The sequence below is a fragment of the Lontra canadensis genome, unplaced genomic scaffold, assembly GCF_010015895.1.
Source record: "Lontra canadensis isolate GAN:19392208 unplaced genomic scaffold, GSC_riverotter_1.0 scaffold71, whole genome shotgun sequence".
In the NCBI taxonomy this organism is placed as follows: Eukaryota; Metazoa; Chordata; class Mammalia; order Carnivora; family Mustelidae; genus Lontra; species Lontra canadensis.
In genome coordinates, this window is record NW_022631065.1 from 1404616 (window position 1) to 1432230 (window position 27615).

Sequence of the window (27615 nt, forward strand, 5' to 3'; positions counted from 1 at the left end):
GATGGCTGTGGAGCATGGAATCCACGTGGTCTCTTGTAAATCAGAAGAATACCTTCCAGGCTCAAGTAGAGGATTTGATGAAACTCGGTGGGAAGTCAGATTCTCTTACCTTGAATGGAAACATCCTAGAACATGATTCTACCTATATGTCTATATATTTTTATAAAATGACTTTTTTTCTTACAGTATCTTTCTGTGTCAATAAATATATGTACCCGGGGCGCCTGGGTGGCTCAGTTGGTTAGGCGGCTGCCTTCGGCTCAGGTCCTGGGATCGAGCCCCGCATGGGGCTTCCCTCCTCAGTGGGGAGTCTTCTTCTCCCTCTGCTCATGCCCTCTCTCTAACTCACTCTCTCTCAAATAAATAAATAAAATCTTTTTTTTTAAAGTGTGTACCTGGTACTTCAGTAGTACTTCTCAAACTTTCATCATATGGCTCCCCTGATTTAGCAGATCTGGGGGGCCAGAGACTCTGCATTTCACACGCTCCCAGGTGGTGCTGAGGCTGTGGTCCCAGATTCCACAGATTCTGCAGTGATCATTTATCAACAGATTCCCTGTTGTTGGACATTGTAGATGTTTCTGTAGAGCTTATACTTTATTCTTTACTATTATAATTTTGTTAACTTTTTTTTCAGTTTTTGTCTTAGATATTTTTGGGAAGATACATTTTTGGGGGATGCTTATCTTGTTTGAAGACAGGTCATGGGCATGTAATGTACATTCCATCCATGCGAGATGTTTCCTAAGGACCTGCTATGTGCCAAGCTCTGTCCTAGGTCTTGGGGATACAAAGGTAAACAGAGTTCTGGCCCTGCAGCTCATCTTCCAGGTACTTGCAGAATGATAGAAGAAACCTAAGATATACACAGACAGTGTTAGCTCATTGCAGTCAACAAAGATGAGGAAGTATCTGGGGATAGCCATAGTGTTGAAAAATGATCTTCATAGGGGAGAAGGGTTTAAAGATGAAAAGTGGTTCACCAGGCAGATTGTTGGGATTCCCACTGGAATTCCATCATGTGCAAAGGCACTGAGGTAGCATTCTGGCACATCCAGGCTTCTAACAGTATTTTTTTGTGGCCAGAGTGTGACAGGTTTGTCACCGGGAGTCATAAAACCTGAGACGAGCTGGAAACCATTCAACGGATACATATTTTAGAAAGATGGCTCTGAGGGGAGAGAATCAAGATGGATTCCAGGGACTTGACCATTGGAGGAATGTCATTGGGCATCAGAAGTTCAAGGAAGGGGGTACCTGGGTGGCTCAGTGGGTTAAGCCTCTGCCTTCAGCTCAGGTCATGATCCCAGGGTGCTGGGATCGAGCCTTGCATCGGGCTCTCTGCTCAGCGGGGAGCCTGCTTCCTCCTCTCTCTCTGCCTGCCTCTCTGCCTACTTGTGATCTCTGTCTCTGTCCAATAAATAAACAGAATCTTAAAGAAAAAAAAGAAAGTTCAAGGAGGTATGAGCGAGAGCCTCTGGAGATTGACTGGGCCAGGAATGAAAGTTAGAAGCCTGAGTTGAAAACCTCTGTGACAGAGGTTTTCAGCTTAGATGGCTGAGTGGATGGCACAGCTTCCAAATGATGTAAGGAATAGAGGAAAATGCCAGGTTCTCCTTCATAATGTCTAAGGTGAAGACAGCAGGTAGGTTGTCGGACACATAGTCTGAACTTAAGTGAGAGGTCCGCACAGAGATAGGGGTTTGGGGGGGTCTCTCCCTTGAGGTGGTGAGGAAAAGGCAGGTGGTGAAGCCTTGGAGTGAGTATTTGTGGGACGAGGGGAAGACTGGTGGTAGAGACCAGGACCCTTGAGTCATAAGATGTATGTCTGGGATTTTAAAAGAAGGTTCAAGAGGTTTTAGAGGACGTGTTGGTGTAAGGTATCCCAGGCATGGTGTGCAGATGGAGTGAAGGAAGGTAGACAGGCTGGGAGTGGCTCGGCTCTCACAGGGAGCAGGGCCAGTGAGGGGCCTGTGAGCCCTGAGCATTTAGAGGTTTTACAGGTTGAGAGAGGTTTTGGGGGAGAGCGAGGCTACTGGCCAGGACCAGACCCTGGGGGAGAGCATGGGGCTTCGGGAGGATGTTGCTTCTCTAGAAACACCAGGAAGGAAAATGGAACGGATGGAAAAAAGGACTCCATGATTGAGCTAGAGCCAAAACTGCGTCTGGAAATAAGGGTGACCAAAAGACATGAGCCTTAAAGCCCCAACAGATGAATCTTGTCAGATGAGAGTGGATGCCTGTAAGGTCCCTTTCTGTGTGATAATAGTAGCGACAACCAGCACGTACACAGGATTTGTGATGGGTGACCCCTTTCCCCACGTGAGTCCTATGAGGTAGGTAATGTGACCACCCCCATTTTACAGATGAGGAAACTGGGCTTGCAGGAGTGAGAGTGACTTGCCCCAGGCTTCCCCACTGGTAAGTGCAGGAGCTGAGCCCAGGCGTCAGGCTGCGCATCCCGTATTCTCACACTCCCTCTCCTGAGATCCTCTCCCGTGTGATTAGAAAAAAAACCCAAAACACCTGTTTTTGTTTTTAAGCATTTGCATGGATTGTATTGTGTGGCAGTGACAGTGAGAAGAGGAAGGGGTTCAGGACGGCAGACTCTGCTGCCCTCAGAGCCCCTCCCTTCCTCGAACAATCCCACTTGGTGGCAGGGGAGCACCATCTGCCGTGGCAGTCAGTGCCCAGCAGGAAACCTGAAACCACGGATGTGCTTCGGGCAGGGAGGACTTTCATGCAGGGGATTGATGGCAAAGACGGCAGCAGGCTGGAAAATTCAAGTGAGAAAGAAATGTTAGCCAGGGGCGCCTGGGTGGCTCAGTTGGTTGAGCATCTGACTCTTGCTTTCGGCTCAGGTCATGATCTCAGGGCCATGAGATCGAGCCCCTCGTTGGGCTCAGGGCTCAGCTTGGGGTCTGCGTGAGATTCTCCCTCTTCCTCTGCCCCTCTGCCTGTTCTCTCTCTCTTTCTTTCAAATAAATACATAAATAAAATCTTTAAAAAAGAGGTGTAGAAGTGTTAGCCAGAGATCAGGAAGCTTCTGTCATCCAGGGTTGAAGCTTGTACTTGTCACAAAGCTGTTGGAGGTGCCGTCACTTCTCCTGAGTAGAAACTGAGGATGCTAAATGCCCACCGATGCCGCTGGAGTCACATGTAGTCACCCTCTCTTGCCTGTGCCTGTCACCGCCCCTGCCAGAGGCTGCGCTCTATCAGGGGACAGGAAGGGCTGCTTCTCTCCTGTCTTGCTGTCTTCTACCAGGAGGCCCCACAGTCACAGCTCATCAGGAAGTGGGTGGGCCATTCCCGGGAAGGGAATTTCACAGGCTTACTCAGGACGGCGCTGTCCAGCACAGCAGAGACAGGCAGAGGCGGAGATGGGCTCCTCTCTGACACTGCAGTCACTGTTTACTGGAGGTCCGCCTTGGGGTGAATGGCATGTCATTCTGGCTGGAAAAACAGACATCTTAGAAACTGTATATGTACTGGTTGTGGGTCGCCTGCTAGTTCCTACCAGTTGGCTGGCCACGTGTTAAAGTACCCCACAGTTATGGTGTTTGAACATTTCTAGGTCTCAGCTGTTCTTCAGCAAGGGCTTGCTAGTGAGGTCCTTGGCACTGCTTCTTGAAACTATTCAGAAGGTGCACATCTAGGAAAGTTCTTGCTACACAGGTAGAATTGGAGTTGAGGGAGAGGTTGTTTCCAGTAGCAAGAACATTAACTACTTGAACATCAATTTGGTAAAAGATTTTTTTCAAAGGAAATGACACAACTTGAATGGAAATCAAGTGTGTAATGACATATACAACTGCCTCTTGGCTGAAAGACTGTAGTAAAGATATTGTTTCTTAATATATACATTTATCATAATAGCATACTCTAATAGGTGCCTACATTAGCCAAGCTATGGCTTCACTTTTAATTACAATTGTTTAAGTAAGACAGCGGTTTTTCTCCATCTTCTGAGAGCCCCGAGGCAGGCAGCCCAAGGTAGAATGGCGGCTCTGTCCTTGGGATTGCCTGGGGACCCAGGCCCCTACTCTGCTGTTCTTCCACCATCCGTTGGTGGTATGCTGTCTGTGTGGCCCAGAGTGGCTCCCCCTGTGTCAGTATTTCAGCCAGCAGGAAAAGAAGCAAACTTGGAAGTTGTACACGTCACTTTTGCTCATCCTGTTGGCTAGGACTTAATCATGAGGCCGTACCTAGTTCTAAGGGAGGCTGGGAAATGTAGTCTTTATGCTGGGAGGCTGCCCTCCTAGCTAAAAATCCATCATTTTGGGACGCCTGGGTGGCTCAGTTGGTTGGACGACTGCCTTCGGCTCAGGTCATGATCCCGGAGTCCCGGGATCGAGTCCCGCATCGGGCTCCCAGCTCCATGGAGAGTCCGCTTCTCCCTCTGACCTTCTCCTCGCTCATGCTCTCTCTCACTGCCTCTCTCTCAAATAAATAAATAAAATCTTTAAAAAAAAAAATAAAATAAAAAAATAAAAATCCATCATTTTACCAAGTTGAGAGGAAGGGGGAAACTTATACAGGGGTGGACATACTGGTTTCTACTACAACACCCCCTAGAATATTATTTAGAAATTAAAAACTTGAGAACACAATGAATTCAAAAGGATGAATAGGCAGGTACACTCAAGAACATATAATTTTTTAAAGAAAAATATCTTTTAAAATTGCCATTTTTTTCCTTAATGTAACACTTTTGTTCAGTTTCTAATGTGACACTTCCTCTTTAAACTTTTTTTCTTATAGAAAACTTCAAATGTACAAAATTGTGAGAATATTGCATAATGAGCCCCAGGTACCCGGTGCCGAGCTTTGACAATCAGTTTAAAGCTAGCGTTGCCTTAGCCATTCCCCCACGTGCACCCATCCCCTTCCTGACTTTTTTGAAGCAGATCCCCTGTTCCATCTGTAAATAGTTCTGCATGCACCTCCAAAAGGTAAAGGCTCTTGAAAAAACATTAGACTTTTTATTTGGCGATAACTATAGTTTCATGTGCAGTTGTAGAAAATACAGAGATCCCACGTACCCCTTACTAGTCTCCCCCACTGGCAGCATCTTGCTAAACCATAGTACAACATCACTGCTAGGATGTGGATGGGGATACAGTCGAGACACAGAATATCTCCATCATCACAAGCATCCAGCCATACTCAGCCCACCCCTCCACAACTCCTGACAGCTACTAACCTGTTCTCCATTTCTGTAATTTTGACATTTCAAGAGTATCACATACATGGAATCATGCTGCACGCAAACTTTTAGTCTTGGCTTGGCTCAGTTGCCTTAGATTCACTTGGTTGTTGGGGGTATCACAAGTTCATTCCTGTTTATTGCTGAGTAGTACTCCCTGCTCTGGCTGTGTCGCCTTTTTATAAACATCACCTGCCTGACTCTCCCTCCTTTCCCTGCCCCTGGCTTCTGCTCTCTTCACAGCAATGCCCAGTGAGTATAACTGTGTGAAACTGAGAAGTGATCGGTCGAGACCCTCTCTGCAATGGTACTCCCGAGCTCAGAACAAGATGAGAAGACCCAACTTGATACTTAAAGACATCCTCAAGTAAGTATGAGCCCTCGGGCCTTGAGAATCCCTCTGGCCAGCTCCACTGTGGGGAACTGGGAGAAGAGTGCAGTGGGACCTGAAGGCTGGCTCTCATACTTGCTCAGAGAAGGTCATATAAAGGCACATTCAGTGCAGGTTCCGTACACAGATGTCTGGGTTTATGCATCTGGCTGTCCTTGAGAGGGCAGCATCAGCCAAGGAGCGCCCAGGCTCTGTCCCTGAGCCTCAGTGACTGAGAGAGCAGCTCCTACGTGCACAGTGCTCTCAGTATTATGTAATGAAGGAGGGCTTTCCCCCTTAGCTGTTTCAAGTTAATCTAAAAATACAGTTAATTAAAGTCCCCTACAGGATTTTGGAGAGCCTTAAATATTGAACACTAAAAAAGATGACAGGTGTTTCAGCCAGGTCACCCTTATATCCTGATAAGTGGTAGAATTGGTAAGGAAGGGATTTGGAGGTTGCATTTGGTAGCAGCCAAACCAAGTTGAAAATCACCCTTTCGGGGCACCTGGGTGGCTCAGTTGATTAAGCGTCTGCCTTCAGCTCAGGTCAGGATCCTGGGGTGCTGGCATTGAGCCCTGCCTCAGGCTTCCTGCTTAGTGGAGTCTGCTTCTCCCTCCCCTTCTCCCTCTGCCCTTGCCCCCACCCCATCCCCCATCTTCTCTCTCGTTCTCGCTCTCAAATAAATAAAATCCTTTTTTAAAAAAAGGGGGGGAAAAAAGGAAATCATCCTCTTGAAAATACCCCTAATTTAGGAGGTGTAGGAGGAGGAAAGTGGAAAAAGGAAATGTACATTAATATTTTCCATCTCCTTCTGTCATCATCCCATATTTTTTTTTCCCTCTCCAAATGTTCTAAGGGGGAATCCATTTCCCTGGATTTTTTTTTTAATTTTATTTTTTATAAACATATAATATATTTTTATCCCCAGGGGTACAGGTCTGTGAATCGCCAGGTTTACACACTTCACAGCACTCACCATAGCACATACCCTCCCCAATGTCCATAACCCCACCCCCCCCTCCCAACCCCCCTCCCCCCAGCACAGCAACCCTCAGTTTGTTTTGTGAGATTAAGAGTCATTTATGGTTTGTCTCCCAATCCCATCTTGTTTCATTTATTCTTCTCCTACCCCCTTAACCCCCCATGTTGCATCTCCTCTCCCTCATATCAGGGAGATCATATGATAGTTGTCTTTCTCTGATTGACTTATTTCGCTAAGCATGATACCCTCTAGTTCCATCCACGTCGTCGCAAATGGCAAGATTTCATTTCTTTTGATGGCCGCATAGTATTCCATTGTGTATATATACCACATCTTCTTTATCCATTCGTCTGTTGATGGACATCTAGGTTCTTTCCATAGTTTGGCTATTGTAGACATTGCTGCTATAAACATTCGGGTGCACGTGCCCCTTCGGATCACTACGTTTGTATCTTTAGGGTAAATACCCAGTAGTGCAATTGCTGGCTTATAGGGTAGTTCTATTTTCAACATTTTGAGGAACCTCCATGCTGTTTTCCAGAGTGGTTGCACCAGCTTGCATTCCCACCAACAGTGTAGGAGGGTTCCCCTTTCTCCACATCCTCGCCAGCATCTGTCATTTCCTGACTTGTTAATTTTAGCCATTCTGACTGGTGTGAGGTGATATCTCATTGTGGTTTTGCTTTGTATTTCCCTGATGCTGAGTGATATGGAGCACTTTTTCTGTTGGCCATCTGGATGTCTTCTTTGCAGAAATGTCTGTTCATGTCTTCTGCCCCTTTCTTGATTGGATTATTTGTTCTTTGGGTGTTGAGTTTGCTAAGTTCTTTATAGATTTTGGACACTAGCCCTTTATCTGATATGTCATTTGCAAATATCTTCTCCCATTCTGTCAGTTGTCTTTTGGTTTTGTTAACTGTTTCCTTTGCTGTGCAAAAGCTTTTGATCTTGATAAAATCCCAATAGTTCATTTTTGCCCTTGCTTCCCTTGCCTTTGGCGATGTTCCTAGGAAGATGTTGCTGCGGCTGAGGTCGAAGAGGTTGCTGCCTGTGTTCTCCTCAAGGATTTTGATGGATTCCTTTCTCACATTGAGGTCCTTCATCCATTTTGAGTCTATTTTCATGTGTGGTGTAAGGAAATGATCCAATTTCATTTTTTTGCATGTGGCTGTCCAATTTTCCCAACACCATTTATTGAAGAGGCTGTCTTTTTTCCATTGGACATTCTTTCCTGCTTTGTCGAAGATTAGTTGACCATAGAGTTGAGGGTCTATTTCTGGGCTCTCTATTCTGTTCCATTGATCTATGTGTCTGTTTTTGTGCCAGTACCATGCTGTCTTGATGATGACAGCTTTGTAATAGAGCTTGAAGTCCGGAATTGTGATGCCACCAACTTTGGCTTTCTTCTTCAATATTCCTTTGGCTATTCGAGGTCTTTTCTGGTTCCATATAAATTTTAGGATTATTTGTTCCATTTCTTTGAAAAAAATGGATGGTACTTTGATAGGAATTGCATTAAATGTGTAGATTGCTTTAGGTAGCATAGACATTTTCACAATATTTATTCTTCCAATCCAGGAGCATGGAACATTTTTCCATTTCTTTGTGTCTTCCTCAATTTCTTTCATGAGTACTTTATAGTTTTCTGTGTAGAGATTCTTAGTCTCTTTGGTTAGGTTTATTCCTAGGTATCTTATAGTTTTGGGTGCCATTGTAAATGGGATTGACTCCTTAATTTCTCTTTCTTCTGTCTTGTTGTTGGTGTAGAGAAATGCGACTGATTTCTGTGCATTGATTTTATATCCTGACACTTTAGTGAATTCCTGTACAAGTTCGAGCAGTTTTGGAGTGGAGTCTTTTGGGTTTTCCACATATAGTATCATATCATCTGCGAAGAGTGATAGTTTGACTTCTTCTTTGCCGATTTGCATGCCTTTAATTCCCTTTTGTTGTCTGATTGCTGAGGCTAGGACTTCTAGTACTATGTTGAATAGCAGTGGTGATAACGGACATCCCTGCCGTGTTCCTGACCTTAGCAGAAAAGCTTTCAGTTTTTCTCCATTGAGAATGATATTTGCGGTGGGTTTTTCATAGATGGCTTTGATAATGTTGAGGTATGTGCCCTCTATCCCTACACTTTGAAGAGTTTTGATCAGGAAGGGATGCTGTACTTTGTCAAATGCTTTTTCAGCATCTATTGAGAGTATCATATGGTTCTTGTTCTTTCTTTTATTAATGTGTTGTATCACATTGGTTGATTTGCGGATGTTGAACCAACCTTGCAGCCCTGGAATAAATCCCACTTGGTCGTGGTGAATAATCCTTTTAATGTACTGTTGAATCCTATTGGCTAGTATTTTGGTGAGAATTTTCGCATCTGTGTTCATCAAGGATATTGGTCTGTCGTTCTCTTTTTTGATGGGATCCTTGTCTGATTTTGGGATCAAGGTGATGCTGGCCTCATAAAATGAGTTTGGAAGTTTTCCTTCCATTTCTATTTTTTGGAACAGTTTCAGGAGAATAGGAATTAGTTCTTCTTTAAATGTTTGGTAGAATTCCCCCGGGAAGCCGTCTGGCCCTGGGCTTTTGTTTGTTTGGAGATTTTTGATGACTGTTTCAATATCCTTACTGGTTATGGGTCTGTTCAGGCTTTCTATTTCTTCCTGGTTCAGTTGTGGTAGTTTATATGTCTCTAGGAATGCATCCATTTCTTCCAGATTGTCAAATTTGTTGGCGTAGAGTTGCTCATAGTATGTTCTTATAATTGTCTGTATTTCTTTGGTGTTAGTTGTGATCTCTCCTCTTTCATTCATGATTTTATTTATTTGGGTCTCTTTTCTTTTTGATAAGTCTGGCCAGGGGTTTATCAATCTTATTAATTCTTTCAAAGAACCAGCTCCTAATTTCATTGATTTGTTCTATTGTTTTTTTTGGTTTCTATTTCATTGATTTCTGCTCTGATCTTTATGATTTCTCTTCTCCTGCTGGGTTTAGGGTTTCTTTCTTGTTCTTTCTCCAGCTCCTTTAGGTGTAGGGTTAGGTTGTGTACCTGAGACCTTTCTTGTTTCTTGAGAAAGGCTTGTACCGCTATATATTTTCCTCTCAGGACTGCCTTTGTTGTGTCCCACAGATTTTGAACTGTTGTGTTTTCATTATCATTTGTTTCCATGAATTTTTTCAATTCTTCTTTAATTTCCTGGTTGACCCATTCATTCTTTAGAAGGATGCTGTTTAGTCTCCATGTATTTGGGTTCTTTCCAAATTTCCTCTTGTTCATCATCCCATATTTACTGAGGCCTAACATGCCCGGCACTGTGTGGGACACCAGCCCTTGGCAGTGAACGAGGTCCTCCTGGGCCCACGCTGCACACAGTGTGGGCATGACAGACTCATGACCAGGCATTCCAGTGCAGTGTCCTCAGTGGTGTAGGTACAGGGCCTACTTTTAACACACTGTTGTTCCTTCCTTCCTCATTTGTATGTTCGTAATCAAGATAAGGGAATTATTATATGCATCAAGATAGTACCTTTTCGGGGGAGGGGAGCTGGGGAGAATAAAGGTAATACTACATTCACAACATCTGAAATTCAAAAGATATTAAAAGTACTCAGTAAGATATCCTATCTTTCCTGCCCCCCGCTTAAAGGTAACCAATATTACCAGTCTTGTGTACTTAAGAAATTGTGTGTGTGTGTGTGTGTGTGTGTGTGTGTGTTACTCTCCCCCTGCTTTTACACAGATGGTAGCATCCTATTCACTTAACATGGTACTCCATCACAGGGGAAAAATAGGGTGCTTGTCCAGGTTTTCACTTCCTAGAAATACTTTCCTTCATCATCCTCCTTACATATTAAGAAATATTTAGCATCTATTGGGTATAGTATATTGTGCTAGATGCTGTATTTTTAAATTGCCCCTTCTTTAGAAAAGAGATCATTTCCACATTAAGGTTATTCCTCATTTGTGTTACTTTCTCAGTAACACAAATTATTTAAAACAATGGCTCCTAAACTTAGGTTTAAACTTTTTTTTTTTTACTTTTAGTTTATCAGTGTCACTTAGGGAGCTTATTAAAAATGAGGTTTCTAGGGGTATATGGTTGGCTCAGTCAGTTGGGTGTCTGACTCTTGGTTTTGTCTCAGGTTGTGATCGCATGGGCGATGGGATTGAGCCACATATCGGGCTCCACAGCCTGTGGGGAGTCTACTTGAGATGCTTTCTCTCTCCCTCCTCTGCCCTCCACTTGCACTGCCACTCTCCAGATTAATAAATAAATACATAATCTTTTTTAAAAAAAGATTTCTAGAACCAGGATTCAACTCAATTCTTTTCTCCTAATCCTGTGTGTCTATGTGTGTGCATGTGTATATTTTAAACTATATAATAATATGAGTTTGTTGGATCTTTAAAAGCCATTTTTGTAGATGGTCTTAAGGGTGACTGGTGGTACTTTTTCACCTCAGTTAGCCTCATTTCTGGGTAGAATCTTTAGAGCAATAATTGAGTAGATTATTTATTTTGTTTTCTTATTTTTTTTAAGGCTCCCAGTATTTCCCCCCATTTTTAAAAATTATGGTAAAGTAGCCATAACATAGTATTTACCATCTGAACCATTTCTATACAGTTCAGTGATAGTAAATACATTCACAAGGTATGCAGCCCTCACCCATCCACCTGCAGAACTCTTTGCATCTTGTAAAACCAACACTCTCTACCCGTTAAGCACTGACTCCCTTGCTTCCCCTCTCCCTGGCCCTCTGGCAGCCCCCATTCTACTTTTTGTCTCTGTGGTTTTTGAGTCTGTGCTTCATGTAAGTGGAATCATACAGTATTGGAAAGACTGACAGTATTTTAAAGTGGCGAAAAATCGAAGCTGAGTTTCTGTAGCTCAAAAGCTATTACCTGGTTTTATAAAGTCCAGTGGTCTACAGTGTGATTCATATTTTTGCATAAAAATGTTTTCTCTGTATTACAACAAAAACAGTCATAAATGACTGATTTTTCTTGTCAGGAAAGTAAGAAGTGGTGCCTTAAGTTGACCACAAAGGTCACCTTAAAAGCTGTCTTTCTATGTTACCTAGCAGGCAAGCTCAGTCTGGGGTAGGTTTTCCCTTATTTCACATGATTTCTCTTGATTAGCCCATAACTGCATCATTATACCTAATTGATTTTTTTTCCAGGTGTACATTGCTTGTGTTTGGAGTGTGGATCCTTTATATTCTCAAGTTAAATTATACTACTGAAGAATGTGACATGAAAAAAATGCATTACGTGGACCCGGACCGTGTAAAGGTTAGATATACCATTGGTGTGGTTTGAATTAAAATATTTCCAAGCTTATACTTAACCAGAAACATCATCTCTAAAGGGTTATAAATAAGTCCTCAGGAAAGTTATAAACAGAAGGGAAACACTTCATCTTAGCACTCCAAAATCAGAAACAACCCCTCTCACCCCAGCAAAACAAATAACCTACCCACCCATCCCCCAGTATTCTTCCCCCATGCACTGAAGTCATTGGGGGGGTGGTGAGTTGCCTTTGACCCCCTCTAAGGCACCCGCCGTGGGGCTAGTTGCTGTGACGTTGCCAGCACACACGTCCTTAGAACCGGGGGCAAGTTCTCTCAGAATCACGTCATTCCTGGGTTTTATTTTCATTTTAATGATTTCACACTGTGTTTCAAGCTTTTTCATTTCAATTTATATTTATTTTTCTAAATCAGTTGACCTAGTAAATGCTAACTTCACGGATTATCCGAGTGGTTAGATGATGCAATAACATTCCATCCTGGATGAAAGAAGAGATGCTCTGAAGTCAGGTAGGAAGGCAATAAGGAGACCAACGTGTGTGGGCACTTTACTGTCATCACGATGAAGACATGTCCCTGTATTCTCATCCTCTGACAGATGAAGGCTGGGAGCTTAAGATGCTTGCCCAAGTTCACATCTAGTGAACTTTAGTTTATTAAAGTTTAGTAAAGCAGTTCAGTTAACCAGTTTAGTTAACCAGTTCAGTTCATCATCATAGTTTAGTGTGCACTAACTGTTCTAAAAGTGCTTCAGTGATATAACTGCATTTAACCCTCATAATGGGAACTGTCCTGACCTCCCAGCTGAGGCGATGGAAGGGCAGGGAGAGTAAGCGGCCTGTTTAAGGTTACCTTCACCAGACACATGAAAAAATGTTCATCATCATTAGCCATCAGGGAGATTCAGATCAAAACCACATTGAGATACTACCTTATACCAGTTAGAATGGCCAAAATTAGCAAGATAGGAAACAACATGTGTTGGAGAGGATGTGGAGAAAGGGGAACCCTCTTACACTGTTGGTGGGAATGCAAGTTGGTGCAGCCACTTTGGAAAAACAGTGTGGAGATTCCTTAAGAAATTAAAAATAGAGCTTCCCTATGACCCTGCAATTGCACTACTGGGTATTTACCCCAAAGATACAGATGTAGTGAAAAGAAGGGCCATCTGTACCCCAATGTTTATAGCAGCAATGGCCACGGTCACCAAACTGTGGAAAGAACCAAGATGCCCTTCAACGGACGAATGGATAAGGAAGATGTGGTCCATATACACTATGGAGTATGATGCCTCCATCAGAAAGGATGAATACCCAACTTTTGTAGCAACATGGACGGGACTGGAAGAGATTATGCTGAGTGAAATAAGTCAAGCAGAAAGAGTCAATTATCATATGGTTTCACTTATTTGTGGAGCATAACAAATAACATGGAGGACATGGGGAGATGGAAAGGAGAAGGGAGCTGAGGGAAATTGGAAGGGGAGGTGAACCATGAGAGACTATGGACTCTGAAAAACAACCTGAGGGTTTTGAAGGGGTGGGGGTGGGAGGTTGGGGGAACCAGGTGGTGGGTATTGGGGAGGGCACGTATTGCATGGAGCACTGGGTGTGGTGCAAAAAACAATGAATACTGTTACACTGAAAAGAAATTTAAAAAAAAAATTAAAAAAAAATAAAAAGACTAAAAGAAAAAAAGTTACGTTCACCGGCCAGCGGTGGAGTCGGGCCTTGGACTCAGCAGTGCCCCTCAGAGTCCGAGCTCCTGCTGGCTGCTCTCTGCCCCGGTAGGGGAGGTCCACAGAAAGGAGCCAGAAGTTACAGGTAGGCTGATGCAGAGATGTGGGACCTTGAATTTCTGACCTAGTTTCGAGTCTGAATGCCACTTAGTCAAAGACAAGACCTTGGGCAAAGTTACTTAATTGTTTTGAGTCCCAGTTTTCTCAGCGCTGAAATGTGGACAACAACATGTGTGGGACAGGACAGTCCCCAAAGTTGAATAAGATGATGTGCATGGAGCTCTTCTTCTAGTCTGGGTTTTTAGTCATGCATTTTTTACTTCCATCTTTATGTCCTGCAAAGTGCCTGTCCTGTTCCGTGAGACAGGCATGGAGAAACAAGAAAACAAGAAGAGCGTGACTAATAAATGCGTGGTGTGGCTCTGAGGAGCCGTGGTGTGTCCCAGAGCCTGCTGTCCTGAGCTGGGCTGTCCCCGGAGGCTGGCCGACTCTCTCCATCCCACCAGCCTTAGCTCGTCCATGCTGCTGGGCCAGGACGTGTCCTCTGCCTTAGCTTGGGCCTCCCGGCTCCCTCTCCGGCTGGCCTTGCAGACATCCTGATAGCCATGAACTCTTCTCTTTGCTTCCTCGCTGTGCTTGTCCACGTTCTCTTTGTGGCCTCTTTCTCCCATCCGTTTAATTAGTTACGCTGTGGACCATCTGACTGACTGCAAAGATAATCACTCTCGAGACTGGGTTAATTGAGGAGAGACGGGAGCGCTGGCATGCCGGGGTCTGACGCCCCATTTCACAAGTACGAGATGGAGAAGACGTGCTGTAGCAGCAGCTGCAGTGAAATCTACTTTGCAGCTTTAGGGCCTGTTCCGTGGCTGCCCACAGCTGCTCCCTGCACACTGCTTTAATAGACCAGGGTTGGTCTGCCCATCGTCGTCCCTGCAGAGCTCCGACAAGTGCTCTGATCATTATGCCTATTACTCTGTAAGTTTCCCCAAGGAGTCCTAATGACTTCTGAGGATGACCAGAGAAGAGACTCGAGACCAAGTCCCCGAGGAACCTCTGAAGGGATGGGAATGTTCGCATAGCCAGAAGGACAGAAGGCCTGCACATGGCAGCTGCGGGCCTCCGGGACAGGCAGCTCTGCTCAGGTGGCCTTAATGGCAGCCGTGCGGATCCAGAGATGGCAGTCAAGGGGAAAGGACAAGGATGTGATGGCCCGAGGCGTCCGAAGATGGGATTAATGGGCCGCCATTGTGGCACATCTCTGGAGCTCTTGAAGCAAAGCTGAGTAACAGTTTGGTCCTGTAGATAGAATTCAGGCATCAGACAATTCGTGGTTCATGGGCTTTTCTGATCCCTTGCAACCCCGAGCGTCTGTGGTTCTCTGTAATTTTATCAGTACCAGGCTGGCAAGAATCAGCAGGTCTCTTCCCTGCTCTCAGTGCTGGTCCCCGACTCAGTGCCTTTGACACAGAACCTCAACTGTACACTGAGACTCCTCTGAAACTTCCCAGACTCCATTTGACATAGTAGTTTTCGTAAGCATTTTGTTGTCTCATCTAAAGTAGAAATGATTCGCAAACGTGGATGCTGTTTATAAAAGCAGACAGTTTCTGGGATGCCGGGAATAGGAATAATGCTCCAGGTGCCCTTTGACATCCTCTGCTGTCACCTGTCGCCCCAGGTTCATGTCTCCTTACCTGCCTTTCTGCATCCAGGCATGCCCTACTATGGTGGTAGTAGTATTTCCAAAAATTGAATTTGATATAGTGCTTCCCAGTTTCAAACTCTGACTTGTTCCCATTACCTTTAATATCAACTCCCGAGTCTGGTCTTAGGGCTCTTTGTGCCTTGGTTCCTGCCAGTCTCTTCAGCCTCCTTTTGCTGCCCCATGTCCCAGCCCTGCCTGTTCCAGGCACTAAATCCCCTCACAGTCCCTTGGTTCTTCCTCTTTTTGGTTTTGATTTGTATTTCCCTGGTAACTAATGACGAGCCTCTTTTTTGTGTTTGCTCATTGGCCATTTGTATGTCTTCTAAGGAGAAATGTCCATTCAAGTTCTTTGGCCAGTCCTTCATTGGGTTATTTGTCTTTATATTACTAAGTTGTAAGAGTTGTCTAAAAATTCTGCCTACTAGTCCCTTAATCAGATAATATGGCTTGTGAGTATTTTCTCCCATTTTGTGAATTGTCTTTTCATTTTCTTGCTGGTGTCATTTTCAGCACAAAAGTTTTCTTTCTTTCTTTCTTTCTTTTTTAAGATTTTATTTATTTATTTATTTGACAGAGAGAGAGATCACAAGTAGGCAGAGAGGCAGGCAGAGAGAGAGGAAGGGAAGCAGGCTCCCCGCTGAGCAGAGTGCCCGATGCGGGACTCGATCCCAGGACCCTGAGATCATGACCTGAGCCGAAGGCAGAGGCATAACCCACTGAGCCACCCAGGCACCCTCTTTCTTTCTTTTTTAAGCACAAAAGTTTCTAATTTTGATGAGGTCCAGTTTATTTTTCCTTTTGTTCCTTGTGCTATTGATGTCATATCGAAGAAATCCATTTCCTAAGCCTGTGTTTTCTTCTGCAAGTTTTATAATGAAGTTTTAGCTCTTAAATGTAGGTCTTTAATTTATTCCGAGTTTGTATATGGTGTGAGGTTGGGGTCCAGCCTTTTTCTTTTGAATGTAGTTATGATGTTTTTCTGGCACCATTTGTCGAGAAGACTCTCCCCAATGTTTTAACTGTGTTCATTCTAACTTCTCTGCCTGGAGCTCTTCCCTCCCTTGGCCTCTCTGCTCCTTATCTTTTACAGGAACTCTCAGCTCCGAAGTTACCTTATCTAAGAAGTCTTATCTGATAAGCCTTCTCTGTCTTCTGGAAATGCCTTTATACCTTAACCGTAACACTTACACTGTAGAATTTTAACTGTCTTTCCCACTTGTCCTTTAAGCAAGCCCTGGGAGGTGGGGATTGTGTACTAACATTTTGTGTTAAGGAATATGTACTTAGGTATATCCAACTCCAGAGAGAGGGGAAATATTACTGAACCATGGTGTGGTTCCTGATCTCTGAACTCCAATGGAATAGAAAATCCACAGTTAAATAACAGGCAATCCAGTAATGTACATTAAGTTTGATATCCCTTTAAGGAATAGGTCAGATAGTTTCTGTTCAATTCCTCATATCCACCAGTGGATAGTAGACAGAAAAAAAAAAAAAATCTCACTATCCCTTTTCCCCTAAACCATGATTAGGAGTCTTCCATTTAGGCTGATGGCACCAGTTTCAAAACCTAAGTTCACTGCAGGGCCAATAACAACCTGTCAGGGCTCCCAGGGCCCTGCCCTGATTGGCTGCTGTGAGGATTCCTTACCAATCCCTGACAAGGGCATTGGGAGTATCTGATGGGCATTGGGAGTATCTGAGGTCAGCCTTCCAGACCCCATCGCCTACCTGGAGAAAGGGTGTTAGCTTCCCACACAAAACCACAGTTACCTAAGAAGGAACAGGGAAATGGAGACCCGGTAGGCAGCCCACATGGACGGCTACATCAACCCAGTTCTAAATCTAAAAGATCATTATTTTTTCCAGTTACAAAAATAACACCAAAACTTCAAATAATACAGAAATGAATAAAGTAGAAAGTTCCCTATAGTTATGGAGAAAGATGAAAGACTCAGGGGGTAGTTATAAAAGTGCAACGTGTTTCTGAAAGCCTTGGTCAGTTCAGAAATTAATAAAGTAGAAAGGGAAGGCCTGCTATGACCATGGTGGAATTAGGGGTGTTTTTTAATTTTTTTACTTGAGACTCTTTTTTATAGGTTTTTCACATTGTTGACACTGTCAGAATGCCCCACTTTTCACAGTGGTCCTGACAGGTTGTCCTGCTTCATTCCAGGCCAAGGGAGCAGTGTGTGCAGAAAGCATGTGCCCCCCAAGGTTTTGCAGATTAGACGTACAGTTGGAGTTGGATATCGCTGAGGATTGGGGTGGGGGAACAGCAGGGTAGAAGACTGAAAATGAGCCAGGACCAAAGAGGGAAAGGCCTTGAGTGCCACACTGAGTCAGTTCCAAATTTGATATCAGATCATGTTTCACTAAAGCAAAATCAAAAACCCTCTCTCAAGTCCCCAGAGTAGAGGAAGTGGTCCTGGTGTTCTGAATGGCTATGAGGTGGGGTGACCTCCCTACAAAGAAAACCATGTCTCCAGGATGTTGGTAGGGTTTGGTCCTTCCCACTGAGAGCGAGTAGACAAATTTGAATTGTTGGGGATGTAGGTTAGCAGAGGATGATCTCAAAGCCATGAGGCCCTGTTGGCTCTGTTGAGGATATTCTGCAGCCTGCCATGTTCGGGGGCCCTGCTGACCCTTGTTTCTGAGCATGGTCTGGTTGTGCTGGCCCCGGCCTGTGTTAGTACAGCAGCAGAAGTGTGGCCATGGTGGTCATGGGTTTTGTCTTTTCTATTTAAAGATGCCCCTTAACATGCCATTTCTTTAAAAAGACTGACGGTGGTCTCTGTCAGGAATTGGACACTTTGAAAGCACATTGCAGATGTGAAATTGCATTTAAACGTTTTTTGAGGAGAGACGAGGGCGCATTCCTGTCCGTCTAGGTTTGGGCCGCATGGTTGCAACAGTTTGAACTAAGCCCTCTCTCTTCTCAGAGAGCTAAACACACACCACCCAGGGGACTGCATTTTCTGCTGTGTAGTTAATTATGGCCAAATTTACTTCTCTCTGACTCTGCAGATCTACATTCATGTAGCTAAGGTAAGCAGAGTGACCTGGGCTGAGTTTTTAGTCCAGGTGCCTGCACCTCTAGACTGCTTTTTTCCTCTCCTCAGTGTTGGCCCCTTACCCCAGACCATCCTTGAATATCGAAGATGAGGGAACTGAAGCCTTGACCTAGGGCCGGATGCTTTAGTCAAGGTTACACTGCTGGTTCATAGATCTAGAAGTGTATCTAGCATCCAGATCTTCTGATGGTTTTTTCCTAACCATTTACTGTGACAAAATATACACAGCTTAAGATTTACTCCTCTTAAGCATACAGTTTGATAGTATCTGTGCATTTACACGGTTACATCACCTTCACCCCAGTCCAATTCTAGAACATTCTGTCACCTGAGTGAGTTTGCTCACCTGTTGTTCTCTGTCCACACCCTCAGCAACCAGTCCCCGGCTGCCACTGACTGCTTGAATTGTAACTGTGGTGTTCTTTCTGTGGCTTGGTTATTCAGATTTTGCCCTGCTGGTAGCCAGCAGAAGGTTCCAGATGGCTAATTTGAACGTGAGTTCAGGGGGGCAGTGGCTTTGCCCATGGTTGCTGTTCTGTGATGGTACTCCGGTCTTCACATGTAATGTCAGGGGCACAGAGTGGCCTGGTGAGGAGGAGAGGAGGACCAGCCTTTTCCAGGCAGGAACTGAAAGTTTCATGAGGTAACTCATGGCTTACATTCACATGGTTTGTGGCTGAGTTGGACTCCCACCGGGTTTGGTTAGCTCCAGCCCCTAAACTCTGCTTCAATCTCAGTGCTGTGCCCTGTCCCAGATGTAAAGAAAGAAAAGAGAACATTGCCTTATACGAAGAATTATGCCATTTACTTATATTTTTGAGAAGTATTGTCCTCAAAAGTATACAGTAGAAACAAAAGTGGAGACTTTGCTGAGGAAAATTACTTTGACTTTTTTAAACACCCTTCAATGAATTTTCACATCATGGTCTCCTGTGGCAGATGGCCACCTCACTGACAACTGGAACTACCAGCTGTTTGTTTAGTCTTAGTTGTGGGCGGCCAGTGAGCTCAGCCTGGAAGACTTGTAAAAACCGAAGCCCTCGTTTCCATGCCTTGGTTTGAGAGGAGTGGGAGTTCCTGTATCTTTGCGAGAGTCTCCGGTTCTCTGCGCCCCCACTGTGGCCCTCACCCTGGATGAATGCCACCCAGACCTCTCCACGTCCTTCCTCTCTGGCCTGCTTTGGCTCCCAGCTTTGGAGCTTTCTGTAGCAGGAGGAAGAGGAAGGTCACAGTCCTTTCTTTGTCATGGCTCCTCGAGGCATGCTTCTCCTCCCCAGGCTTTCCTTGGCTGCACCTTGAAGCATGGAGGAGGCAAGAGAGAGGCTGGACCAGCTTCTCATTAGAAGAAATGATCCCCAGGGCTTTCTCAGGGCTTCTAACACGTCTCTAGATGAGATGAAACAGAAGGAGAAAAAGAACTGCTGTCACTGTAGATGTTTCCAGTGGCCTTTCGAACATTTATTCCTCCTGGGATTGTTGTGTTGCAAGCAGCTGTGAGAGTCACGGTCAGAGGGTGCTTACCAAGCCTTATGCTCTTCTCCTAGCCTAGAAAATTAAAATTGAAGCCTGAAATGGAGCTCTTTGCCAGAATGGAAATGGAATGAAATTTCCCTCCTTCCAAATGAAACTTCTAAAGAGGAAATTTGGCAGCCCAGGAGAGCCGAGCCCAGGTTCCTGGCGCAGTCACCTACTGTTTTTTCCAGTCGTGCGCCAATCACGAAGCTGCTCTGAGTTCCTCTGGGTCCTTCTCAGATGCTCATTTCTGTCCTCGGAGATCTGCAACAGCAGATGCTTGACATGTCATTCTACAGCGAAGGATTCAACCTCTTGTTCTCTAAGACTTGCTGTTTGTAACCTTCAGGCCTCTAGTCTCGAGACAGACGTGTGTCCTGTGGGTGGCCCTCTGTTTACCTTGCCCCCGCTGACAGGGTGGTGAGTCTCTGCGGGCTGCGGAGTGACGTGGGCTGGCCCTTCCTTGCTGGTGCTGCTCGGGGTCACGACTGGTCCTTGCACAGCTTTCCCGCTGATACTCATGAAGATGCCAATTTGTATCTAATCTCTTAGTCTCAGTGGTGGTGTTTGTCTGCTGCTCTGTGTAGACAGAGGCTATGGTTTTAGGCATCTGGGAAGTCATCAGACCGGGTTAGCGCACCAGCGCAGCCCTCTTACTGGTTATGCCACCTTGAGCCCACAGAGTGAGTGGCTAACGACCATATTGTAAGGTGTGGGAGAGTCAGTAATGGGAGACCATGACTGTGACCATGTGTAGTGTCTGCAGCATCTTCTGTGCCCAGAGAATATCAGTTCCCCTTTCCAGAAACGGGACCGCGTCCTCAAGATGCAGACTGTGTGCTCTTCCCAGGTACTGATAACTCTTTGAAGCTGTAACACAAAAAGGGAGGAGCAGGGGGCCTTCTGCTATAATAAGATAGGTGTTTTCCTCCAAAAATATTTGTTATGTAGGAACCAGACAATAAAACTAATAAAACTTTGAGGAAAAACATAGTTGGGGCATATATTTAAAACAATATGCAACAATAATCATTCTCATAATAGTATAGACACAGTTTAGAAAACACATTCAATCCTTAAAATAAATACCCCAGGAACTCTGGGACTTCATACACCCATGCACGCATGCGTGGGCATGTGCCTTTGTGGGTGTGTGTGTGTAATTGTGTGATAGTAGCCTGGCGGGAGGAGGGGAAAGGCAGGGCCAAGGCTGCTGAATGTGGAGAAAAGGACAAAAGGCACAGTGATGAGGGGGAGAACTTCCCGCCAAGTGGTTGCGAGGCAGCATCTGGCTAGACTGAGGCTGGAGGAAGCCCTGGGGTGAGTGGGCCTTTGGACCATGCCCCATCACAGGGTGCTTCGTTCAGCTGGGTGACTGTACTTGGCCTTCAGCGGTCATTCCTTATGGAGGCAAAGCATTAACATGCAGGGAAATTCATGTACAAAACTGAGACCACTCCTATGTTGACATGACATTGTGCCCTGATTATATTTAAAATAACTTGCATTCCAGATTCTATGAAGCTCATTGCCCAACTGATAAATCAGCCTGTTTCTCTTCCTGCTAGATAAGAGCCTGAAGTATAAAATTTTATCAAATTGTGGTTAAAAAAAAAAAACATAAAACTTACCATCTCAACCATTTTTTAACGTCCACTTCGGCCCTGTTAAGTGTGTTCACATTGCCATGGAGTGGATTTCTAGCAGCCTGCAGAATAGAAACTGTGGACCCATCAAACAGCATTTCCCCATTTGCCCCTGTCCCCGCAGTCCCTGATAACCATCATTCTACTTTCTGTTTCTACAAATTTTGGTACTTTAGAGACCTTACATAAGTGGAAGCAGATAGTCCTTTTGTGACTGGCTTATTTCACTTAGTATAATGTTCTCAAGGTTCATCCTGTGGTAGCATGTGACAGGTTTTATAAAACATAAGATGCTTCAAAGTATGTTATCTCACCCCAAATTAATTTGGGGAGCTAGCTTGGGCTAGGGGTGGGAGGTGGGGGTACAAGGACATGCTTTCCTTATATAACAAAGGAAGGATTCTTGTTGAGGTTAGCTCCCTGTCCTGTGACTCTCCCAGGTAATTTCTTTACGTCTCTGAGCATCAGTTAACTCTAAAAAGCAGACGTTTTGTGCTAAAAGACAGAAATCAACAGGGAGCTCTGTCAGACATCACAGGACACAGTGTGTAAGAGGATATTTCCAGTGCCTGAGAGGTTTTCCCAACTCAGACTGATGCAATTTCATTCCAGAGAGCTCAGAAGTACGCTCAGCAAGTCTTGCGAAAGGAGTGCCGACCCAAGTTCGCGAAGAAGTCCATGTCCCGGTTGTTTGAGCACAGGTACAGCCCAGATTTACCACCTTTCGTGAAGGAGGCCCCTAAGGTGAACGAAGCCGAGTACAAGTATGATCCACCTTTTGGTTTCCGGAAGTTCTCCAGTCAAGTCCAGACCCTCTTGGAGATACTGCCTGAGCATGACCTGCCTGAACACTTGCGAGCCAAGAGCTGTAGGCGTTGTGTGGTTATTGGAAGTGGCGGAATCCTCCACGGACTAGCGCTGGGCCATGCCCTTAACCAGTTCGATGTCGTGATAAGGTACATGTGCTCACCTCCAGGGTCCACCTCACTGCTGTTGCTTCGCGTCACACCAGCAACAGGGAGGGATACAGGGAGCACCGCCAGTCCCTGCCCACAGGGGGCTTACTGCCCGAGAAATGATGGATGCCCCACACTGTGCCACACTGATCCTAATTTGGCAGAACCTTTGCAGAGAAGATGAGGTTTGGAAGGCTGGGTAGATTCAGAAGGAAGCCTGAGCTAGGCAGGACCAAGAAGGGGTGCACAGTGTGGGGGATGAGTTGGTAGGATGCCTGGCTTTGGGGAGCAGGGCTGCGTATGGGTGCGCCCTGCAAGGGGACCTAGGAAGCACACGGTCTGAACTCCACTCATCCTAGATTCTTTCTGGTTTCGCTGGCTAAAAATTGTTTTCCTTATAAAAGGAAAATATGTTCATTCTTGAAGATTAAAAAAATCTAGAAAAAGGTAAAGAAGAAAATAACCCCTCGGAGCCCAGATAACCAACCATTATGAATTTGCTGTGTTTTTTCCACTTTCGTTCTATAGACAGACTAATGAGTACATTCATATTCTTATCAAATGGTTTGCTTTTTTAATACAATAATGAACAGTTTCTGAGGCCATTAAATAGTTCTTGGAAAATTAACTCTTCCAAGTGCTTAATATTCCTTTAAATGAGACTATCGTAAGTGATTCAGCAGTTCTCCTATTGTGGGATATTTTGAATTTTTCAGTTTCTTTGTTATTGTGAAAATGCCTTACATAGCTCAAACTTAGGTCTTTATCTCTGATTATTTCCTTGGAAATAATTCTAAGAATTTTTAGAATTGTTAGCTTAAAGATGCTTGGATGTTTTTAAGGCTCTTGAGATGTCGTAATGAATTCTATCTGAAGGATGCACCGAACCAGGAGTACAGTGCCTGCTGGGTCTTCATCAGATTTGCTGAGCCTGAGTGTGTGAGTTTGACTGAAGGCAGGAAAGGCTAGGGCTGGGGATTTCGAGGTTGTGGTTAACACATTCAGTGTGTGGGCCTGTTGTGAGTCAGAGAAAGTGGAAATGGACACTAATGCATTTCCAAGGGGTATACTGAAAAAGTAAATTATGGGACTTTCTGGCAGCTTGCTGGTTAACATCAGAGGACAGCCGGATTTCTAGTCTGGGGGGGTCTTAGGCGTTAGTGGAACTGCTGTCAGGAATGGGAGTTGGGGAAAATCTCTGGTTAGTGAGGAGGATGACAAGATCCATTTCAGATATTTTGAGCCTAAACGTGGTGTGTTCACATAATGCCTTTGTCCCCAGTAGCTGTGATTTCAGGCAAGTTTCCTACCTGTCTTGGGCCTCTGTTTCCTCATCTGGAGGCAGTAACAAGTACGCACCTTCTAGCCTCACCATGAAGACAACATGAGTTCACAGACGTAAAGCACTTAGAACTTAGTGTAAAGCATTTAATGCTGGGCACGGGCTAATTGCTCAATAAATGGTAGCACCTGTTTTTGGAGAATGTGTACAAAGGTAGGGGGGCACAAGAAGAGGGGGCAGGGGCCGTAGGGTGTTTGTAGAAAGAACCAGACTCTGCTAAGAGCCAAGAGATGGAGGAAATGGGTAAGAGCCTGGTTTAAAGGCAAAAGGGTTGCGGTAGGCCCCAGTGGTCAGAAAGCAGGCATGGCGTGAGGTGAGGGAGTAGGAGTGGGGTTGGGCTTTGAGGACTGTAAGGGTTGGGGTAAAGAAGGCGGTAACTGCTGCCTTGTACCAGATGCTTTCCGTGGGCCAGACGCTGTGTCACGTGCTTTAGAGCTTCTCATTCCTCCATGAAGCCATCACTGTTAATGTCACCAGTGAGGATGCTGAGGCACTAGAGGGCCCAGGGTCCAGACCGGATGCCAGCCGTCCAGACGCACGGTCAGAGGCTTTCAGCACCTAATCCCAGGCCCCATGCGAGCAGCTGAAAGCTGTGTGTGCAGGCAGACAGGGCCCTGTGCTCCCCCACCATCTGTGACTCATACAGGAAGAGAGGAGACAAACTGGGGGGGCCAACGGTGCGCACTCTGGGCCAGAAGAGGGGTGTGGTGGGGGGAGGCAGGGGGCCCTGCAAAGCAGTGGGATTGGGTACTTCAGGGAGGAGGCAGGCAGGGCGAAGGTGGGTGTGGAGCCTCACCCTGGCAGGAGGAGTGTTCCCAGCACGCCGGGAAGGCGCACACATGAGTATGTCTTTCCACTGTGTCGGCTTGATTCAGTCACAGAGCAAAGTTAAATCACAGTCAGAAAGCAGGTTCAGGATTCCAAACTCAAATGACTGCTCACCATGTGATTCAACTTGGGTTCTGACAGAGCATACAGACAAGCCACACAAAAAACAAGGTAAGCAGAAGGGCACAGGGAGTGAAGGAACCAAATGTGAAGTCCGTCTGTGGGCGCGTGGTTGAGATAAGGCCTCAGTCACGTCTGGCTCAGCTCTGGGCACTTCCTCCTTCCGATGTTCCAGCAGGGAAGGCTCTCGGTTCTGCTCAGACATCAGTCAGGCGGAGCCTTCCGGCCTTTTTCAAGTGGTCAGATAAAGCAGGGTCAGGCCTGAGGTGTCTGATAGTTTGCTGCCAAAGTCCTCCCCCTTTAAAGGGGTTAAATTCATCTTGGGGCCCTGCAGACCACCTGTGGTTCTGCTCCTTAGCAGTCCTGGGGGGTCAGCTGACGCGGGTTCCGGCGATCTCTCCTAGCTGCTCTACCTTACCTACCCGCATCATTGCTAGACTCTGGTCCCTGCCTGACGTGAGAGACTCCACTTTGCTCTCTCCAAGGAGAGTGGAGCTGAGAGAGTGGGCAAGGGGCAGGAAGGCAGCCTGATGCCCAGTGGTGGCCCACATGTTACCAGACTGGGGAGTGTGGACTTCATATGTGGCCACTGGGAGGCCACTGAGTGCCGGGGACAGAGAAATGGTGGCTTAGCCTGATTATGAGGGAGAATATCAGTTAAGAAGCTGCATGTTATGAGGGAATAACTTTTAGGTTTGAAACAGTTCCAAATTTAACAGAAAAGTTGCAGGAATAGTACAAAGACCCTCCCATTCACCCTTCCCCCCACATTCTCCAGCTGGTAACAACTTTATCACAGTGCTTTATGATTTTCTTTCTATCTATACTATTATCCTTTTCTGAATCCTTTGATAGTCAGTTGCAAGTATCAAGCCCCTTTACCCCTAAATAAATCCGTGTGCATTTCCTAAGAAAAAAGACATTCTATTCTAGAACTGCAGAACCACAGAACAGTATGCGGAATTAGGAAATGAACACTGAGAAAATACAGGTTCTATATATGTACTTATATAATGTCCTTTATTTTAAAAAAGAAAAGGGGCACCTGCTTGGCTCAGTTGTTGAGCATCTGCCTTCGGCTCAGGTCATGATCCCAGGGCCCTGGAATCAAGTCCCACATCGGGCTCCCTGCTCAGCGGGAAGTCTGGTTCTCCCTCTCCCACTCCCCCCTGCTTGTGTTCCCTCTCTCCCTGTGTGTCTCTCTCTGTCAAATAAATTAATTTTTAAAAATAATATTAAAATAAAAATTGGAAAGAAAAGTGGGGTGGGGGGGAATAACTGCCCTGGGGCATGCCTTTCATTTGGTCTCATGTGTAATAATATCTTTTGATAATCCGGAGGTAGGTAGGTATCAGATCTAGAAGAAGGGGCAGTAGAATAGAGAAGAAAGCCGAGATCTAGGTGTGATAAATACAGATGTGATAACACAAGTGTGATAATACAAGGGAAGAACCAAACAGACTGTGAGATTACTAAACTCTTTAACTAGGTGGGTGGTGGTGCTTTCAAAAGAATTCTTAGAATCTGCTCCAAAACTATGACACTGGGAAGAGCCTTTGTTGATCTAACAGTTCTAAGTGTCCCAAGTCCTTGCTCTACGGATGCATCTGGGCCCGATGCCCTCCTTGGTCCCAACCCTGTCACTACAATTGTGGTTTGGGTCTGCCTCGCCTGGATTCTCCGTTTGCTTTCTGATTGCCTTTCTGAAATTCTGGCAAGAACCCCTATTATCTGAGCATAGCGGGAAGCTTTCAAGGAAACATTACTGATGTCCAAAATATATGTTTGGGCTTAAAATGGCAGGATTATTTGGAATTGCTTGACATTCATAGAGGAGGTGTGGGCGTCCCTCAAGGACTCGAGGCTGTTGGGAGGGAGGCCTTACCCCCCCAACCCACAGCTCACTCCCAGCCCTATAGACATGCCGGGGACACAACAAGGGATCTTGCGCGATGTGATGAAGTAGTTGATGGCTTGCTTTGTCAATTTATCTTTGTCTTTTTTATTCAAATAGGTTAAACAGTGCACCAGTTGAAGGATATTCTGAGCATGTTGGTAATAAAACTACTATCAGGATGACTTATCCAGAGGGCGCGCCACTGTCTGACCTTGAATATTATTCCAATGACTTGTTTGTTGCTGTTTTATTTAAGAGTGTTGACTTCAACTGGCTTCAAGCAATGGTAAAAAACGAAACCCTGGTAAGCACTAGAAATGCAGCTCTCCGGTGTTCTTTCACAAAAAGTGGAGGGGTCTCTAACTGTAATTACAGACTTCTATTTTTAAACAAACACAGTGGAATGTATACAGTTGACCCCTGAACAGCATGGGTTTGAACTGCATGGGTCCACTAGTACACAGATGGTTTTTGATAAACACAGTGCAGTACTGTAAAGGCATTTTCTCTTCCTTTTGATTTTCTTAATAATGTTTTCCTTTTTCTAGCTTGCCTTATTGTAAGAATACAAAAATACATACCCAAAATACGTGTTAACTGTTTATATTATCGGTAAGGCCTCTGGTTAGCAGTGGGCTACTAGTAGTTAAGTTTTGGGGGAGTCAGAAGTTCTCTGTGGATTTCAGCTACTTGGGGAGGAGATGGTGGCGCCCGTAATCCCCATGTCATTCAAGGGTCAATTATACTTTTGTGTTGTCTTTTAAATAACTACTGCCTTTGTAGAAACCGTCAGTACTCCTTTTTGGGAACTACTTTCAGAATTTAAGATTAAGTCACATCGAAATTGTGATCACACTTAATGGGAATATCAGGTTTTGGACCAAAATTGTTATTACTGCTCACCTAACGTGTTCACCAGGTTT

At 45.1% G+C, this 27615-nt stretch overlaps 1 protein-coding gene across 3 annotated transcripts in view; it reads left to right on the forward strand.

Annotated features, from left to right (window-relative positions):
* The window catches only part of ST3GAL5 (ST3 beta-galactoside alpha-2,3-sialyltransferase 5), a 52187-nt gene that overhangs the window by 19696 nt on the left and 4876 nt on the right, over positions 1-27615 (forward strand). For 2 of the 3 annotated variants that reach the window (XM_032880644.1, XM_032880643.1), the window contains exons 2-5: positions 5450-5573; positions 11743-11854; positions 22162-22505; positions 26810-26996. In XM_032880644.1, the coding sequence (XP_032736535.1) occupies positions 5450-5573; positions 11743-11854; positions 22162-22505; positions 26810-26996 (767 nt within the window). Of the gene's footprint in view, positions 1-5449; positions 5574-11742; positions 11855-22161; positions 22506-26809; positions 26997-27615 lie in introns of those variants that run through there. The other variant, XM_032880645.1, reaches the window with a different exon arrangement.